This window comes from Enhydra lutris, unplaced genomic scaffold (genome assembly GCF_002288905.1).
Source record: "Enhydra lutris kenyoni isolate GAN:26980312 unplaced genomic scaffold, ASM228890v2 scaffoldscaffold2, whole genome shotgun sequence".
NCBI classification, from domain to species: Eukaryota; Metazoa; Chordata; class Mammalia; order Carnivora; family Mustelidae; genus Enhydra; species Enhydra lutris.
The window spans coordinates 39,145,017-39,164,184 of NW_019154086.1; the positions used below are offsets into that span (position 1 = coordinate 39,145,017).

The 19,168-nt window shown below is 44.7% G+C and overlaps 1 protein-coding gene across 3 annotated transcripts in view; it reads left to right on the top strand.

The window, feature by feature from the left end:
- The first annotated feature begins 4,104 nt into the window (after positions 1-4,104).
- Positions 4,105-19,168, top strand: part of LOC111148215 (WW domain containing transcription regulator 1) — a 134,908-nt gene continuing 119,844 nt past the window's right edge. Inside the window, exons 1-2 of one of the 3 annotated variants that reach the window (XM_022504697.1) lie at positions 4,105-4,113; positions 4,996-5,429. In XM_022504697.1, coding sequence (XP_022360405.1) covers positions 4,999-5,429 — 431 coding nt within the window. In that variant the 5' untranslated portion in view covers positions 4,105-4,113; positions 4,996-4,998. Of the gene's footprint in view, positions 4,114-4,238; positions 4,561-4,765; positions 5,430-19,168 lie in introns of those variants that run through there. The other 2 variants (XM_022504679.1, XM_022504688.1) reach the window with 2 other exon arrangements.

Consider the following 19,168-nt stretch of genomic DNA (forward strand, 5'->3'; position numbering starts at 1 on the left):
TATGGAAGGCAATTTTGAGCAGGGTTCAAATAGAGATATATGTAGCAAAGAAGCAGGATAAATATGCTTGGGTCAGACCCTGGGGGGAGTGGAGGAAGACACATTTGTGTAAGAAATCAAGGTCAGAAAGCAATGAAGATGGCAGTTTGTTCCAAGTCCTTGGGTGCTAGATTGATAGCTCTGACCTTTATCCGTGTGGGCAGCTGTTAAAGGCTTGTGAGCCAGGGAATGACATCATGAAAATAGGAGGCCAGAAAGGAGAGACTGGAGGCAGAGAAACCAGGTAGGAGGTCACTGCAAGCATTTTGAGATAAGGTCTTGTTGTGGGAGCTGGAAAGGAAGGATGGTTTTGAGGGACACAGGATAAAGAGTCACTTGCTATTGGTTGGAGGCAGACAGAGAGGGAGGAGGGATGGACAGCTCAGGGGAGTTTTCAGTAGGAAGTGTGTTGAGGGAAAGATTAGGAAGCAGGAATTAACCTCTAGTGGAAAGTCTTTGCAAGTGGAGAGAAAAATTTGCTAAATCTCAATTGATTATCTTATGAAAACTGTGGAGATTCTCTCTGAGATAGGCATGCAGTGGGGAGCACACTGATTTAAAATGAGCAAATGGTGACTCCCACAGGATGGGAGACTAGAAGCAGCACTCTAATGGAGGGATAAATCCTAGGCTGAATCTGAGGGTCTTTTCATGAATTCACGGTATGTACTTGGACAAAATGCCAAGTTCACTGGGCCAGATTCCTTATCTGTAAAATGGGGGATATAAAATATACTATCTTCTTTGTGTCTCCTTGAGGCTTAAATCACAGTCATTTGAGTGCTTTAGTATATAACAGAATTTGTGTTAAGAACTTTATTTGCATTTTCTTTTTTAATCCTTAGAATGCTCATTCTTCATTTTAAAAAATTCCAAAATTCAGTGGCTTAAACCAATTGTATTCACTCACAATTCTGCAATCTGGGCTAGGCTAGGCCCTGCGGTTCTTTTGTTCATCTTGATGGTGGTCCCAAATGTGTTTGCAGTCAGCTGGTAGGTCCCTAGGGGCTGGGCTCAGCTCAGCTGTGGGGTGGCTGGACTTCTCCCTCTCTCCACATATCTCAGGGCCTCTCCCTCGCCATGTGGTTTCTCCAGTGGGGTAGTTGGACTTATCTAGGGACTTAGGTGTCCCAAAAATACAAAAATAGAAACTTCCACCCCTTCTTAGGGGTTAAGGTGGGGTTGGGGCAATTAGCACATACTCAATGCTGTATTTTTCTGGTTAAGGAAAGTCATTGGCCTAGTCCAGATTTAAGTTGGAAGGGACTCCATAAGGGTGTGACTAACAGGAGGGTGGTCTAGCTGCAAAGCAGCAATGTCATGGACTGCCACAATATTATCTCCAACTTGTAAACAAATAATCTGGGATTTAGGGAAGCTAAGTTACTAGCCCAATATAAAGAGTAGAGCTAGGCACTCCAAAACTTGTGTTCTATCATGGGTCAGCAGATAAAATTTGTAGTGTTTTAACCTAGAACCCTGTGAAGTGGGTACTGTTACTATACCTGATTTACAAAGGAGGAACCCAGCAATAGAGAGCTCAAGTATTTTGCTCCAGGGAATATACATTTAGTCGCTATACCGTGCTGCCTCGCATGGGTAGTACCTGACACAATGCACCTGTAAATGTGGTATCATTTGAAGCTGTTGTTTGAAGCTCTTGTTTGAAGGACAGAGCTAATGTCTTCAACCATACACCATCACATCATATAGGCTCTCTGGGAACTAAGGGTTTTCCCTTTGGGTTGGGTTATCCTGTGATCTGGGCAATTTCCCTTTCAGGCATCAACTTCTCTGTCTTCCACTATTTCTTGAAGCTTGGCAAGGAATGAAGACAGCGTCCTTGCCCATCCAATCCCAGCCCTGATTCTCACTGGCTGATTCTCATGGCTCCCTCAGCATTTTCTTCTCTGATAGCTGGCCAAGTACTCCTTACAAAAGCAGGCCCTTCCTTCTTGGGTGAGGACCTTCCTGGAGTAGGGCTGGACTCAAGTTTCCATCCTTTAATCATCAAGTTAGTCTTGCAGCTTCTGATTAGTAACCATTTTGGTCCCTGTCACTTCCTCTAGTTCCATAGCTAGTTTCCCCCTCTTGTAACTGTGGTGGCTTCTGATGGTAGCTTGCTGATACTATTTCCAGTGGAGTGACATGTCGCTTCCCCCTTCCTTCTGCTGGTCCTATGGGTAGAGGGTTTTGCTGCATGGGAAATCTGGGGTTCCAGAGGCTCTGGAAAGGAGCTTATGCTCTGCTTATCTTTACAGGTGACCCATGTGACTGTCTTTCTCTGAGGCAGCCCTGATTTTTTCCACTCCCTGGAGAGTCTGGAATCAGAGCACACGTCAAGTACAGATACTGGGGTGACAGGTGCCTCCTATCAGTGGGCTCTGTTCTGTTGTGGGCAGTGACAAGGAGTGGCCATTCAGGAAGTGGCCCCAAAATACTCCCTGGCCTTTTCCAAGGCAAAACTATGGGGTGGTCTTGTCTTTTCTGTAAACTTTTCTCCTTCAAAACAACTCCAGATTTAGACTTTATTTCATCCTTATAAAAATAGTGAGGTGCAATACTTGCACTTAATACGATTTTATTTAAGAGGATAGATGGGTTGTTCAAAGTGTTTTATAAATCTTTCTCAATTTAGGTAGGATGAGGTCTGATAAATCCATGGTAAACTGAAAATACCCTACGTTGAAAATGCATTTAATACCGAACATCATAGTTTAGCCTAGCCTATCCAAAATGTGCTCAGAACACTTACATTAACCTACAGTGGGGCAAAATCATCTAACACAAAGCCTATTTTATAACAACGTGTTCAATATTTCAAGTAATTTATTGACTACGCTGCTGAAAGTGAAAGACAATTGTTACATGGTTACAGAATGGCTGTAGGTGTAAGTTGTTTACCCTTCTGGTGGGAGGGCTGCCCAGCATCAAGAGTATGGCACTGCATACCACTAGCCTGGGGAAAGGTCAAAATTCAAAATTCCAAGTAAAGTTTGAATGTACATCCCTTTGGCACCATCCTAAAGTGGAAAAATCGTTAAGTCCAACCACTGTTAAGTCCAGACTGTCTGTTGCCTCATTTGACTTATTTCATAAACTTCTGTTTGAATCAAATGGCGTGGGGTAGGGGCTTTGTGAAACGTGACTTACCTTGCAGCCGCTTTCCCCTTCCCCCAAGTAGAGAGGGGACAAGGGAGGAAGGAATTGAACTGCTCCGAAGGCCAAGGCCGCCTCCCACTTTCCGCAGCGTCTTGCCAAGCTAGATCTAGGGACTGGGGGTCTCCACCCCTCTCCTAGATCCAGCCGGTGGGAGGGTGGGTGGTTTTTTCCAGGTCACTGGCGCACCCTCTCTACTCCCAGCCACCTGCTCGGGTTCCATCCCGGCTCCAGGCTCTCTGGAGGGCGTCAGGGACATTCCAATCCTCCCACAACCCGCGCGGATGTCGCGGGGGAGGGGGGCGCGATTGCTCTCCCTTTCCAGCACCCAGCTTTGACCAGGTTTCTTCTCAATTTCTAGTGACCCGAGTCACGCGAGGAGACTAAGGACTGATGAATGGTTTCAAGATTGTTTGTTTACAACGCACCCACTGGCAAAGCCGCAGCTCGAGTGACAGAGGCACTTTCTGGGCACCGGCTGCGCTCTAGCAGACAACTGCAAGCCAAACAGCCAAGATGCCTCCTCGCCAGACCAAATATGGTCACAAGCGCTAAGCAGCCTCCCGTGGAAAGGCTGGCCTTGCCTCCCCGCGCCAGGGCGGACCCGAACCCGCCCTCAGGCAGAATCTCGGATCAGCGCTGCGCTCTGGGCGCTCCGAGCCTCGACGCCAAGCACAAAGGGAGGGCCCGGCAGCCAGGACCAGCCCTCCCTCGGTCTGGGCCGCTCGCTTGTGCCCTCCGCCGCCCCCAGCCCTAGTTTCGGTCTACAAGCCCTTGGTTCAACAGGCGCAGCCACTTTCCCTTTGATCCCGCCCTAAGTCCGCGGTAAACTCGAAGGAATGCAGGTCCAGGGTTCCGCGGAAAAGGTCTGCGCGGCCGGGAAGAGCGGATGGGGGGCACCTCTCACCCAGCGAAGTACTTATCACGCCCAGGGTTTTCTGGAGCCCGGGTGGGGGAGGAGGAGGACGAGGAGGAGGAGGAAGGGGAGGGACGAGCGGGGGCAGGCAGGCTCAGGACTAGAAGGTCATGCATAATTCAACAGCTCAACTTTCGGGCCCGCCTCTTCTCTGGGAGTGGGAGTTCGCTCCAAACTTTGTTTATGGGACAGTTCGGGAGCCGCGGCGGCAGCACTGTCTGCTTGTCCTCCGCCTCCTTCTCGCAGAGCGCGAACGCCTGAGGCCAGTTCGGGGGATGTGAGAGCCGAAGCCCCTCGGCTGCCAGGCACCAAGTCGGGATTTGCCAGCCGGGCCCCGGCTACAAGCCCGCAAGCTCGGGTCGCACCCGAGCGACTGAGGCCGGACGACGAGTTCGGGCGGGACGGCGGCCGCCGCACGGCCAGACTCGGCTTCGCTGCGCGCCCAGGTAGAGCCCGCTGGAGCGCGCCCGCTCACCCCGTTCCACCCCTGGGCGCCTAGGCTTCTCGGGCTTCCGGAGTCGCGATGCCGTGGAGCTGGCTCGGGTTGAGACTTTGGGGGGCTCCCTGCCCGGGAAAGTTGCGATCTGTCCTTAGCCACCAACAGTTCGGCACCCTCCAGAGTGTAGTTCCTCCCCCCTCCCCACCCCCGCCCTTCCTTCTCGTCCTCCTCCCGGCAACTTAACTTGCTCCGAGAAAGTTGCATAATTCTCCAGGCCGGGAGGGACCCCTCCCCCATCCGGCTGGCCTTAGCGCTGAGTGTCTGGGATCCTGAGGCGGACACCTATCACTCTCCTCTTTTTCTTTTGTTTCTCTCTGTCCCCGGACCCCCTCCTCCGACTTTATTAAATAAAAGGCTGATCTGACCTCCTTTCTCTTCGCAGAAGATGAATCCGGCCTCGGTGCCCCCTCCGCTCCCGCCACCCGGGCAGCAAGTGATCCACGTCACGCAGGACCTAGACACGGACCTCGAAGCCCTCTTCAACTCGGTCATGAACCCCAAGCCCAGCTCGTGGCGGAAGAAGATCCTGCCGGAGTCGTTTTTCAAGGAGCCTGATTCTGGCTCGCACTCGCGCCAGTCGAGCACCGACTCGTCCGGCGGACACCCTGGGCCCCGGCTGGCCAGCGGCGCCCAGCACGTCCGCTCACACTCGTCGCCCGCGTCCCTGCAGCTGGGCACCGGAGCGGGTGCTGCGGGCAGTCCAGCGCAGCAGCATGCGCACCTCCGCCAGCAGTCCTACGATGTGACCGACGAGCTGCCACTGCCCCCGGGCTGGGAGATGACCTTCACGGCCACTGGCCAGAGGTACTTCCTAAAGTAAGTCAGCCCGAAGTCAGGGGGGCACAGTCCCGGTGCCCAGGGTGCGCATGCTTGTTGGGATGCGTGCATGCGCGCGCGCGCGCGTGCGTGTGTGTCCTTCCACGTTTCTTTACAAGGATCTGGGAAGCTGGAAGTAGGCAGTGCGTCTCTGGGTGTTGGAATGGTAAAGGATAAGAAGAGCCTCTGGTGAGGTTCTTTCAGGGTCGTGGAAGTCCCAAGAGATTGGGGACCTGGAAACACGTAGAGGTAGGAAGGGGGGGGGGAGTAGTTTTGGAGTGATTCTCATAAAACACATAGCTGACTTTGTCCAGAATCTGGAATAGTGATACAGATTTCTGGGCACAAACTCTTACCCCCTTACCTGTCCACTCCAAGACAGATGCCCCAGAGCTTGGTCCATTGGGATATGACATAGAGGTAAATTCTAGAACATTTTTGAGCATGGGAGGGAGAGGGACTCTTGGTAGTGTAGGTGGTCTGCAGTCTCTCCATTCTTAGGAAAAGCAAGCTAGAAAAGTGAACATTGCCTGGCAGGCCTTGCTGCTCCCAGCTGAGTGATGTAATGACCACACAGCACAGTGATGTAATTAGCAACTCTGTGCTGAAGTAGTTGCGGGCTGGAAAATCAATTGTGTGGAAATTGGGTCAGGAGTTTTATTATGTTGCACTTAGTACCTAAAATACCAACGGATCAGGAACCTGTTTTGTTAATGATGCTTCCCTTTCACATTGTTAGGTTTTTCTTGATGTGATAATTTTTACATTAGACTGTACAGGAAAATATATTCACAGACATAAAGATTGTTTCAGTTGTGGTACCCTGAGATAATTACGTTCCAGAGGAGAAACCAAGCTGGAACTTGAAATGGAACCAGTGAGGTCAAGGGGTGTCAGGCTGTTGATGGCCTGGTGGAGGTTGTGCCAGCTGGACCACTTGATTGCCTCCACTGGGGGGCCGTTCATTGCCATGGAGAGAAACTCCTCTTCTTAGAACCTGCCTTAGACTCCATCTTAAAGTTGAAATTGCTTTGATACAGAGGCCTTAGTTTAAAACTTCTGCTGAGACATTAGGTGCTCTTTTAAAAATACAGTCAGGCCTTTCTTTATCACTAATATTTGACTGCTGTCAGTTGGATCTCACAGCAATATGTATAATGGACGAGGTTTGCTGTAGCCAACTCTTCGACTCATACTGGTAACCAGTAATTCCTTCCCCATCCCAGTGCTGTTGAGATCTTGTGCAAGGAGGAGTTCTTTATTTTGTTTCCGGGGTTGGTGTGATGCTCAGAAGCACTTGTCTTGAAAGAGACTTGATAGTCATTTTACAGCTAGCCTTCCCCCAGGCTTTGAGTGTTAGTGTGGACATGTACTCAGTACTTCGGCTTCTAAATGGCTGGTGGAATTCAAGTATGTAATGTAATAACATGACATTTTTCTAAAAGTGATGATGCTCTTCTGAAGGATGACATTAGTTTCTGTGGTACATAAAAGCTCCAAAATAATCTTGTATTAAGTTTACTTAGGTAAATGTGGTTTTGAATATTTATTGTGACCGCTATAGAAATAGACTTAGTAATAAATGCACATAGAAAATGGTCCAGTAATTTACAGTAATTTAGGGGGATTTTTTTTGGTCCCAAATGACTTTTAAACAGCGCTTATGAATATACACACACACAAATGTATGATATATGATCAGTATACCTGTGGTTATAAAAAATATGAAATAAGAACTAGGCTTGCCTAATAGCAGAGGAAAGCTAGGAGAAAAAGGACCCCTCCCCCAAAAGCAAAAAAAATTACCTTTTATGCATAATGACTGAATGATTGAAACTAGGGCAAAAATGGAAGTTAGCTTTGGGTTTAGAGAAAGTTGCTCAGATTCATGTGTCCCATCCCCCCAATTACAACCACTCTGCAGTCCAAAGCTGAGTACATCTTCATTCACTTTGGATAGCCAGTGAAATCCACAGCTGAAAAAATGTAGGTAGTAGGCTAGTTTGATCTTATGCAGTCTTGGGAAACTTTCTGGCCAAGGAGCTAAGGCAATTTAAGAAATAAAGTCATTGTGACTATTGTCGTTCAAGACAAGCAATCTGCCAGGAGTTCTCGGAGTTTTTTGGGGGGCTTTGTTTAAAGTTGGAGTAAGTTAACCCACTTTTTTTTTTTTTAAGATTTTATTTATTTATTTGACAGAGATAGAGAGAGATCACAAGTAGGCAGAGAGCCAGGCAGAGAGAGAGGGGGAAGCAGGCTCCCCATGGAGCAGAGAGCCTGATGCGGGGCTTGATCCCAGGACTCTGAGATCATGACCTGAGTCAAAGGCAGAGGTTTAACCCACTGACCCAACCAGGCGCCCCACAGTTGGAGTAAGTTAAATGTGGTATGTCACACTTTGTTACACAGCCTCCAAAGGCAACATATTTTGATGGATTAAATAGAAGCTTGAAAAGTGGTGGCAACTGACCCTCAGTTAATCATAAAATCTATTTTGCTCTAGCATCTGCGAAGTGGGAATAGCAGTAGCATCCTATCGTTGATTCTGTCAGTCAAGGCTTTTATAAATGTAGGTGTTTGGGCTCCTAGCCACCTGGCACACTGACTTTGACCACTGATCACATTAAAGGTTTAAAAAAAAAATTCTGGTTACAAATGGGATACATGTTTATTACACATGAACCAGAAAACAGAATTGTAACGAAGAACACAGTTGGGCTTCAGTAGGACTTTATATTCTTACAGAAAAATTTTATTTGAGTAACATTGTATAAGAAAAAATATTTTATCCTCACTCTTTTCTTTTTTCTTCTTCTTCTTCTTCTTCTTCTTTTTTTTTTTTTTTTTGAAGATTTTATTTATTTATTTGAAAAAGAGAGAGAGAGACAACAGAAGTAGGCAGAGGGGCAGAGGGAGAGGGAGAAGCAGACTCCTTGCTGAACAGGGAGCCTGATGCGGGAGTCAATGCTAGGACCCCGTAATCATGATCTGAGCCAAAGGCAGAGGCTTAATGGACTGAACCATCCAGGCACCTGTTATCTCCACTCTTAAATATAATTTCAGTGATAACATTTGCTTGCCCCTCCCAATTTTTAGTAATAATTTTAGTGTTTTCACTTTTCTGAAAAGTGTCATAGAAAATTATTTTTGTCAAAGTGATCTATGCACTTAGTAACCATTCCAGTAGTACAGAAGGACTTTTGTTGAAAAACAATGGTTTCCTTCACCTCCTCAAGGCTCACAGAGGGAGCCTTTTAGGTTTTATTTTAACTGTTTCTGTATTTAATTCTTTGATTGTTACTTCCTTAACCCTAGTATGCTTTTATCACCATTTTTTGATTTATCAACTTTTAACTTCTAATTGAAAATGAGAGTGTAGCTCCTTGAACCTGGTTTTTCTTTTTTAATCTCCCCCAATTTTGGTATTTATATTATTTTTAGTTTGTCTGTTAGATCACCTTTGTTATTCCTTGACTTTGACAGTATTTCTTAACTCCCCTTTTGTAAGTCAAGGAGGTTTGGGGCTGTCCCTAGAATTCTTGCTCTTTGTCAATGACACGTTAATGGTCCAAAGCCCGGAACCCATAACCAGCAAGTTTTGTGTTTTGCTTTTAACTTGACCTACTTATTCATAAATTATTATTAAAGTTGAAAATCTAGAGACAACATTTACGTTATTACATTTCTATAACTATAATTAGTTGCTTTTTATATTAAGATTAAAGTTTAGACTTGTTACCTTCCGTCTGGTGTCAGGACTCCTGGGCAGTCAAAGAAGGATATATCTGGCACCAAAGTTGAATGGATTCTTTCTTTCCATCAAGCTCTTTCTTTGTTTGTTTTAAAGATTTTATTTTTTATTTTAGTGATAGAGAGAGAGCAAGTGTGTAAGTGGTGGGGGTGGGGAGTGAAGCAGAGGAAGGGAGAGAGGATCTCAACCCAACTCAGCACTGAGCACAGAGCCTGATGCGTCTCCATCCCAAGACCCTGAGATCAGGACCTGAGCTGCCTGAGCCATCCAGGAACCCCTGAGACTCGAAACCATTTGTTTAAATTTGTGTCACCTTTGAGTTTCTTCATAATTGGATCTTGACTCTCTGAAACATTTTTTCAAGTATTTCTAATTGCTTTTTATTTGTTCATGTATTACTTGCTTCTCAAAATTTTTTAGGCTCTAAATTCCATCAGTGCTATTAAGTCTCATTTCCCTAAGCATTTATGCCCAGACTCCTTTATCTTTTTGTGCCATTCTGGATTCTGATTGTTCTCTAGGTGTCCAACAGAGTTGTCATCCTGGCATTTCTCTTTTCTCCTCTCCATGGCTGGAAGTAGTATTTCCTTTTCTCATGCCTTCCTCTTTTTTGGTTTAGCCCTCATTTTGCTGGAGTACATGCTTGAGTAACTTCTTTTTTTTTTTTTAAAGATTAATTTATTTAAGAGAGAAAACAAGTGGGGGCGAGAGGCAGAGGGAGAGGGAGAAGCAGACTCCTCACTGAGCAGGAAGCCCTATATGGGACTCGATTCCAGGACCCTGGAATCATGACCTGAGTGGAAGGCAGATGCTTAACTGGCTGAGCCATCCAGGTGCCCATGCTTGAGTAACTTAATAAGAATTGTTTGTGGGAGGTAAAATATTCAGCTACTTTTTAATTTCAAAATATTTATTTTAAAAGTTGTTTTCAATTTATTTTCTTAAAAAAAGAACTGACTGTTCTTTTCCTGTTTACCTTTGGATGGCAATATAATGTAGTTGATTTCATGAAGGGCCTTTTGTCCTTAAAAAAATATTGCCAGCTGCCTCAGTTTCCTTGTCTGTAAAATACCTGTTAATGAGAGTAATACCTATTTCAGGATTTCAGGATATTTTGAAAGACTAGATGCGATAACATATTTGAAGAGTCTGGCTCATAGCCGACTTTCAATACAAGTTCATTCTTGCCTCCGGTTGTGTCTCTGTCCACACACATATGCTCTCTACCTGGCCAAAATCAGATGCAGAAACCTTGGCAGTAGGATAAAAGCTGGTTGTGACTCTTGGTTACAGTTATGGCTCTGAATGACAACCTGGATCTGGAATGGAAAGTCAGCTTTTTAAATGTAAAATAAAGACAATTTTCCTGTTAAAAAACCTGAATAGGAATGTCCACTGTGGGTGCCCTGTAACTTCAGCATCTTGGGCAGAGGATGTGGCATCCCTTCTAAAGACAGTGTACTTTTTGTTTTTTTTTTGTTTTTTGTTTTTTGTTTTTTTTTTTAATCTGGCTCATAGCTACTGGTTGGGCCAATTTTACGTGTAGGGTGGAGGGGAGAGGGGGAGGGATCAAGAAGTGGAAAGAGAAGAGGAGGCAGGGGTAAGTGACATCTGCTGATGACCAGACAAGGCAGGGAGCTGAGTCAGTGCTTTCCAGAGAGACAACCCCAGAACCACCTGTGGAGCACACTCCTGACACGTGTATGTGTGAACCTTTTTTTTTTTCCATAACCCTAGGTGCTTTCACATTATATATATATATATATATATATATATATATATATATATGTATATGTATGTATGTATATATATGTGTGTGTGTGTGTGTGTATTATGTATATGTATGTATGTATATATATGTGTGTGTGTATATTATGTATATGTATGTATGTATATATATGTGTGTGTGTGTGTGTGTGTGTGTATATATATTTTTTTAACCCTCACAGTGACCCTCTGAATAGGTACACACTATTATCTCATACTATTCTTTTTTTTTTTTTTTTAGATTTTTATTTATTTATTTGACAGAGAGATCACAAGTAGGCAGAGAGGCAGGCAGAGAGAGAGGGAAGCAGGCTCCCTGCTGAGCAGAGAGCCCGATGTGGGGCTTGATCCCAGGAGCCTGAGATCATGACCTGAGCTGAAGGCAGAGGCTTAACCCACTGAGCCACCCAGGCTCCCCTATCTCATACTATTCTTGAGGAAACTGAGACTCCCTGAAGTTGAGTAAGTGGCCCAGGGTCATGTATCAGGTGAGTGGCAGGGATGGGATTAGAATAATGTGATCCTAAAACCTGTACTCCTGCCCCTGCACCATGATGCCTCATGCCAATTATGTGCCCATAATTAGGCCCTGTAATTAGGTCTCCTTGGTGACCAGATAACTCTGGAGTGGTGGATAGAGCATTGGAGTCTACTTCTGAACTCCCTCTGGGTGGTCAAATGTGGAGCTCTTGGTGCTGGAGAGAGAGAGTTGATGAGAAAAACAAATAAACCAGAAATGGATGGTATATCCACAGTGCCTATTTGCATTTTATTCTTATCAAGGTCTTCACCATTAATAAATGTGTATCATTTTATAGGGAGCACAGATGGGACAGGGAAGGTGGGTGACCTCATGGATGTCAGGATCAGGGACACTGAGGAGTGCTTGTGAAGAAGAAGGTTACTTAAATAATGTTAGTAAAGTAGTTTCTAGGGAACAAAAAGAGCTGGCTTGCTTCTCATTGCCTTTATCATTGCAGAGGTTGATGAGAAATAAATTGCTGTAGAGGTTTGAGGCAGTATGGAGGCTTGGTTTTTGTTTGTTGACTAGTTAGGACTTACAGGAATTACAGCCTTATACATCATTCTCTCCTTTCTCTTCCTTCTTCCGTTGTGTATCTAACCACAGGAGAGGGTGATAGAAGTCAAAGAATCAACCAATCCCAGGGGCGTCTGCGTGGCTCAGTCAGTTAAGCGTCTGCCTTCCTCTCCGGTCATGATCCCAGCATCCAGGGATAAGGATTGCATTGGGCTCCGTGCTCATTGGGGAATCGGCTTCTCCCTCTGCTGTTCCCCTGCTTATGTGCTTTTTCTTTTTCTCAAATGAATAAATAAAATCTTAAAAAAAAAAAAGAATCAACCAGTCTACCAGTCTAGGGGATGGTTTTCTTTTTGAAAGGTGGTTTGAAAGACGGAGCACTGAAGTAATTAGCTTATTAATGAAAGGCAGATTCTGAGAGGGTGGCCCTTTCACTGAGGGGGGCTGTGCATGTTTAGTGCATTGAAGTAATCAGAAGAGCTGTGTTCTCCAACTGTATTCTTTGGCCCTAGTCCATTCAGATGCTTTGTGAACATGGGGTTTCTGGACCAGGAACTTTGGGATATGTTGCATGCTCTATCCCACTCTTGGAAATTCATAATATACATTAAGGACTCCAAAGTCACTTATCAGAAAAACTAGTTTATTTTTGTTTAAGCCAGTATTTCACAAGCTCATGTGATTTGAACATTTTATTCCAACTATCAGTGGTTGCCATCCTCTCAGGAATGCTTTGCAGATCTTACTTTGGGAAACCTTTTCCTGCCTTTTGTTATTTTTATAGTTGAGATTTTTATATTTGAGTGAGGTTACAGATTTTTTTTTTTCTTTCCAGTGTGCTTTGTGGATACATAGTATATTTTCATTTGTATCTCTTGATTTAATAGTTAATTATTAGTGCTTGGAAATAAAAAGTCCTATATGTCAGACAAGTGGGATATATCACAAGAAAAGCAACAATTACAATACCTTGTGATAGATAATAGTGTAGTCCTGATTTTACTTTCAAAGGTGTATGTGTGTATGTGCTAGAAGGATAGATACCAGAATGTTTTCAGTGGTCATTTCTGAAATTTTGGATGATTTTTCTTGTTTACTTTCTGCCTTTCTGTATATCCAGATGTCCTATAATAAACATATGTTTCGTTTCTTTCTTTCTTTCTTTCTTTTTTTTTTTTTAAGATCTTATTTATTTGGCAGAGCAAGAGAGCACAAGCAGGGGGACCAGTAAAGGGAGAGGGAGAGGCAGACTCCCCACCGAGCAGGGAGCCCCATGCAGGGCTTGATCCCAGGACCCCGGGATCATAACCTGAGCTGAAGGCAGGCATTCAACCATATGAGCCGCCCAGGCACCCCATATATTTCTTTTTAAATTGGAGGGTGGGGTAGTTACAAAAACAGTAGAAGAAAGAAGGCAAAGAAGGATGTAAAGATGCAGTTGTAGGGGGGACCCTTGGCTGGCTCAGTCAGTCGAGCTTGTGAGTCCTGATCTCAGGGTTGTGAGTCTGAGCCCCACATGAGGTGTAGAGATTACTTAAAAATAAAATCTTAAAAAAAAGATAGAGTCATAGATTTGGGTAGGTGTGGTAGGGTGTGGGGAAATCTCTCAGCCATAGCTCAGTAACCGGAGCCTGGAGCTTACGTTACTAAATGGAGGCTCTTTGGGAACTGCTTGTGTTTTTCTAGTTTTGGGTTATTTTCTTTAGGAATGAACTGATACAGTAATGGCTAAACTCTTAACCCAGAATTCTCCATTCAAGTCGCCTCAGGATAAGAAGTAGGATTATGGCAGATCCTTAGGTCACACGAATTTCCTTCAGCGTCATCTTTATTTGCATGCCCTCCTTCCTGGACTTCCGATGTTCCATCCAGGTGCAGCAGAGGATAAATACTAAAGGAAGAAATACTCATTTGCTTGGTCCTAGTTAGATGAAGTGAAATCAGGAAATCTGCGTAAAGTACTTAGTGCTGTGGCTGGCACAGTAAGTACTGCTAATAATTTGTTTATTGCTGAGACTGTTCCCAGTTGAGATGGCAGTGGCGGGGACATGTGTGCGATCTCCCGAGACCTTTTCCTTCATAGCACCGTAAGGATCGATAGCTGTTTCAGCATCGACAGCGAGAAATCACTGAACTAGTCTCGTGTGCTAGCACTGCTAGCTGTGAGGGGAGAGACTGCAGCAGGTTTCCCCGACCTCAGGCAGCTGATGGTCTAGCTGGGAGACAAGGAGAACACAGACGAAATCAGGCGAAATAGCTGTGTCCGGACCCTCTGGGGCCATAGAGCCTAGAGAAGCTGTTCACCGTGTGTTGGAAGCTCTGGGAGGAGTGTCACAATAAGGCAAGCGTTTCTGTTATGGTTACGGGTATGAACCTTGCAGCCGTCCTGAACATCTCTTAGTTCTCCCATTGGCTGTCCTCCTGCTGGCCCCAAGAACTTGGCACATTCTGTTACCTGTGCCTGGAACATTATTTTCCTGCTTCTTGCCTGGCTAACTCCTGTGCTCGTTTCAGGCAGCCGCTTCGATGCCATCCCCTGCAGGAGGTTCTCCCTGACTCACAGCCCCTGCAGGAGCGTAGATGCTCCTGCTGCTGGTCTCCCGTGGCCCCCCCAGCTATAGCACTGCTGCCAGATTTCTGTTGCATTATTTCTCTTTTTCACTATACTGTCCCCTCCCTGAGGGTAAGATTGGTACTTGTCTTGCTTGACATTATGTAAATTCAGCATAGTGCCTGGCAAAGAAGCGGGTGCATGATAAGGAAGGAATCCTCTAAGACTTTCTGGTGGCCCTCTGCGTTGGAAGCTCGTGCACTAGAACTCCTCATTGGAACCTGCCATGCTCAGGAATGGAGTTCCATTGTGTCTGTGCCTCTTGGACTGCAAGCTTTGAATCATAGGTCCAGGGGTGCCTGGGTGGCTCAGTGGGTTAAGCCTCTGCCTTCGGCTCAGGTCATGATCCCAGGGTCCTGAGATGGAGCCGCACATCGGGCTTCTTGCTCGGTGGGGAGTTTGCTTCTCCCTCTGCCTGCCTGCCTCTCCCTGCTTGTGCACTTTCTCTCTCTCTAAATAAATAAATAAATAAATAGATAAACTTTAAAGAAAAAAAAAAGAATCACAGCTCCACATACTATGATGCAGCGGAGAAGATGGATAGGGGGATATGGGTGTTCAGAGAAGTCTCTGTAAAGCTGGTTGACATACACGGAGTCTTGAAAAATGGGAGGAATGTGGGTAGGTGAGCAAGGAGGCCTTCTAGGAAGGAGGGGGCAGGAAGAAAGTTCAGAGACAGAAGTGCTCAGGATGTGTTTTTGAGGCCAAGTAAAGTCTGGCCTACCTTGGGTCGAAAGTTAAGTGACGGTTGGTGGATGACTGTGCGTGCCACTGAGGCTCCAGAACCTCAGCTAGAATGGGCACAGTGGCCTTCTGCTAGTCAGTGTCAATTTTCTCATCTCCTCATTTTGAGATAATCCAGTCCCGGCTTTATCTGAATGTGGCACAAGACCCTGCCATTGTCTCTATGTTGAGGTCTTCCTAGTTATTTAAGGAACTAAGGATACCGATTTAAAAGAGTTTGAAATGATAGAACCTTTAATAACAATTCACTCACCCATCTGTCCCTCCATAGATCTCTCTGTCATAGATTCGATTTAGCATGTGCTATTCCACAATAGTGGGTGGTCTTTGCTTTCCAAGTTAGTAGGATATTAGGCTACCCCACTGAGTCTGCCATTTCTGCTTATAAATGAATAGCTTGTGGTCCGGCTGTTCCCAGAATCCTCTCTTGTGGTTTTGGATGTTTTCTCCGTTTCTCTGAGACAGATCAGCTGGCAAAGGCAAAATGGAGAGTCCAGAAGCAGAGTTATGCCACCAAAGCCCACCTGGGCTGTGCCCCCTGAGGATGCCTGGCTGAGCAGCTAGGGGCCTCCCTCTCAAGCCATCCTTCCTGAACTCTTAGTGAAGACTCTTGAGAGACTTTTCACACAAACTCACAATGCTGAATCATGGGTTAATGTTTTCAGATAACTTATTTATTTATTTAAAGATTTTATTTATGTATTAGAGAGGGAGGATGAGAGAGGGGGAGGGTCAGAGGGAGAAGTAGACTCCCCACCAAGGGGGGAGCCTGATGTGGGACTCGATCCCAGGATTCCAGGATCATGACCTGAGCCCAGGGCAGTCAGGATTCTGGGATCATGACTTGAGCTGAAGGCAAACCCTTAACTGAGCAAGCCACTCAGGCACCCCCTCTCTTTTTAATTATAAAAATAATACATGCCCAAACACTACTGGAGGAATGGAAATGGAAAAAATAAGTTCTTCTGATCTTCCTTGGATCCCTAGTTTTAGAGAACCACTGTTAACACTTTATCCAGAGATGCGCTACAGGAAGAGCAGCAGTGTGGCCCTATCTAATTAATTACTTACCTAGCTTGTCTGTTACCTGATTTATCTGTCATCTGCTATTCCGACTGTTAATCATTATATCCACCCTTCTCATATGAGGGGGATGCATGGTCTGGCAAGTGCACGCTGGCCAGTTACATGGGTGCCCTGCTGTTCAGAATGAATGACCTTCCATTGTGAAGTGCTTGACCCATTCTCTCTGTGAGACTCAAAGTGTGGTCTCTAAACAGAGACAAGTGTGCGGATGTATGTAACTCATCCATGACGGACAAAATGCATAGGTAAAAATGTTTAGAGACTTGTATATAGAATGATGGGACATGTAAGGACGGGATCAGTGGGATCGTCTCATGGAACACGGTAATCTGGGTGTTGCAGATCTGTGTGATGAATCATGTGTGGCCCGGGCTATGTACAAGGCACCTACAATGGGACCACATACTGGCCTTGACAGATTGAAGCTAGAAAAACACTGATCTCTTTCCACAGATAGTTTGAGACGCTGATACGTTTCTTTTAACTCTTCTCTTCTTTTCCTTCCCTTCCCTTCCTTTTCATCCCATCCATCCATCCATTTATCTACACATCATTTCATTTTTCCACCCATCCTTACAACTGCCTTTTATGTATCAACCAACCAATTTATTATACCTCTGGTTAACTTAACCAAAATGATCAATCTAAGAGATTGAATATTGAATCTTAATACAAAAACAAGTTCTATAGCACAAAGGATGATTATCATCTATTTTTTTGTACATAATACATTTTATGTCTTTGTGGCCCTTATGCTCATTGTTTTAAAAATACGCTTTGGCGCACTTCAGTTCCGAACACTGTAGATAATCCCAAATCCTCTTCTGTCTTGTGAGTAATCTACCTATAAGCACTGTCAGCTACAGCTTTTCAGTGCAAAGCATGGGGACTGGACAAAGAGACACATGCTTGATTATTTAGTAAAAATGTATATTCCTTTGGGGTGGCTTTTCTGCAAACATTGTCATATTGAATATTTGTCTTTCTCTCAATTTGTCCATGAAAAACAGTTCATGGCCTAGGGTTCAGAGGTTGAGGTTGCCATTGAAAACCCATCAAAAAGTAGAAAACGCAAGCAGATGATAAATGTAATTAAAGTGAACAGACATAACTCTTATTGACTTGATTTTACTTCCAGATTTATTTTTTAAAACTGGCTTCTTGGGGCACCTGGGTGGCTCAGTGGATTAAGCCGCTGCCTTTGGCTCAGGTCATGAACTCAGGGTCCTGGGATCGAGTCCCGCATCGGGCTCTCTGCTCAGCAGGGTGCCTGCTTCCCTCTCTCTCTCTCTCTGCCTGCCTCTCCGTCTACTTGTGATCTCTCTCTGTCAAATAAAAAAAAAAAATAAAAAAAACTCTTAAAAAAAAAACTGGCTTCTTTAAAAGAAAAAAATCTATTTGTGAGAGAGAGTAGGAGCAAGGGGAGGGGCAGAGGGACAAGCAGACTCCCTGCTGAAACAGAATTGGCTGCTCAACCGACTGAGCCCCTGAAAGCTGGCTTTTTTTTTTTTTTTTTTTTTTTAAGATTTGATTTATTTCTTTTACAGGGAACACAAGCAAGGGGAGTGGGAGAGGGAGAAAGCAGGCTTCCTGCTGAGCAGGGAGCCTGATGCGGGTCTTGATCCTAGGTCCCTGGGATCATGACCTGATCCAAAGGCAGACACTTAATGACTGAGCCACCCAGGTGCCCTGTGTTGGCTTCTTAAAAAATAAAAAATTAAGTAGAACTGAAGGATATAAAGTAAAAGTACTCCACCCACTAGTTCTAATCCTCACAAGGAACCACTATTCACAATTGCTTGTGTATCTTCCAGGGATTTTATTATGCATTACATGATTCATTTATAATGGCATCGGTTGGTGGTTTTGGCATTGTGGGAAGCAGAGCGTAGGTGGTCTTTGTTCCTTGCTGACCCTCACACAACCTAAGGACTGAGTATAGATGTGGATGAAATTACAGAGAACTGGATGTGATGCCTGATGGCGAGGTCTCAGGCTGAAAAGGTTTGTTGACGTAACTGTTGCTCAGAGCCTGGGATTTAGCTTTGTGGTTCAGGAAGTTGATGTCCTTGGTGCTCCAAAGTGATGAGGTTTTTAAAGTCTTTCTGCTGCAGGCCATACTGGAATGAAATGGGGGGATAGACATTCTAGCTGCAACATCAGTGACTTGAGTGATCTCCCACTCTGGAAGGTACTCATAAGAGTGACTTAATTGCTGGGAAATTGCTTTGGTGGTTTTAGCAAAGGGAAGAAATGAAACCATCTAAAGGATATTATGGAAGTAATTTGACGGGTTTTGGTGATGGATTAAATATGGGGAGTGAGGAAAAGAGGTGAGAAGGAAGATTGGCAAGATGCTGGCTGTCCATGGCACCAGTACAGTTGTCTCTAATTGTGACAAGAAGGAAGGAAGTTTAGAAGAGGGTGAGAAAATTTCTAACATGTTGACTATTTTATATAGGATAGAAGATGTGTTTTTAAGGTTTACTACGTTTTGTCAGTTAACTGTTAACTCAGTGAATGACCAGTATTTGTAAGCAGTCATTAATAAATTGTTACATGAGGGTAATTTAAAGACAGACTTACTGGAAAATTAAATTTTCTGCACTGTTACTGGAATCAAGGTTCTGTTTATTCTGCACAAGACTTGCATTGAAAAATAAGATACTATATTTTGTTTGTATATATATTTAGTGTTTTGGAGAATTCCAGGAACCGCTAAACTAAATTTACTCAATTTA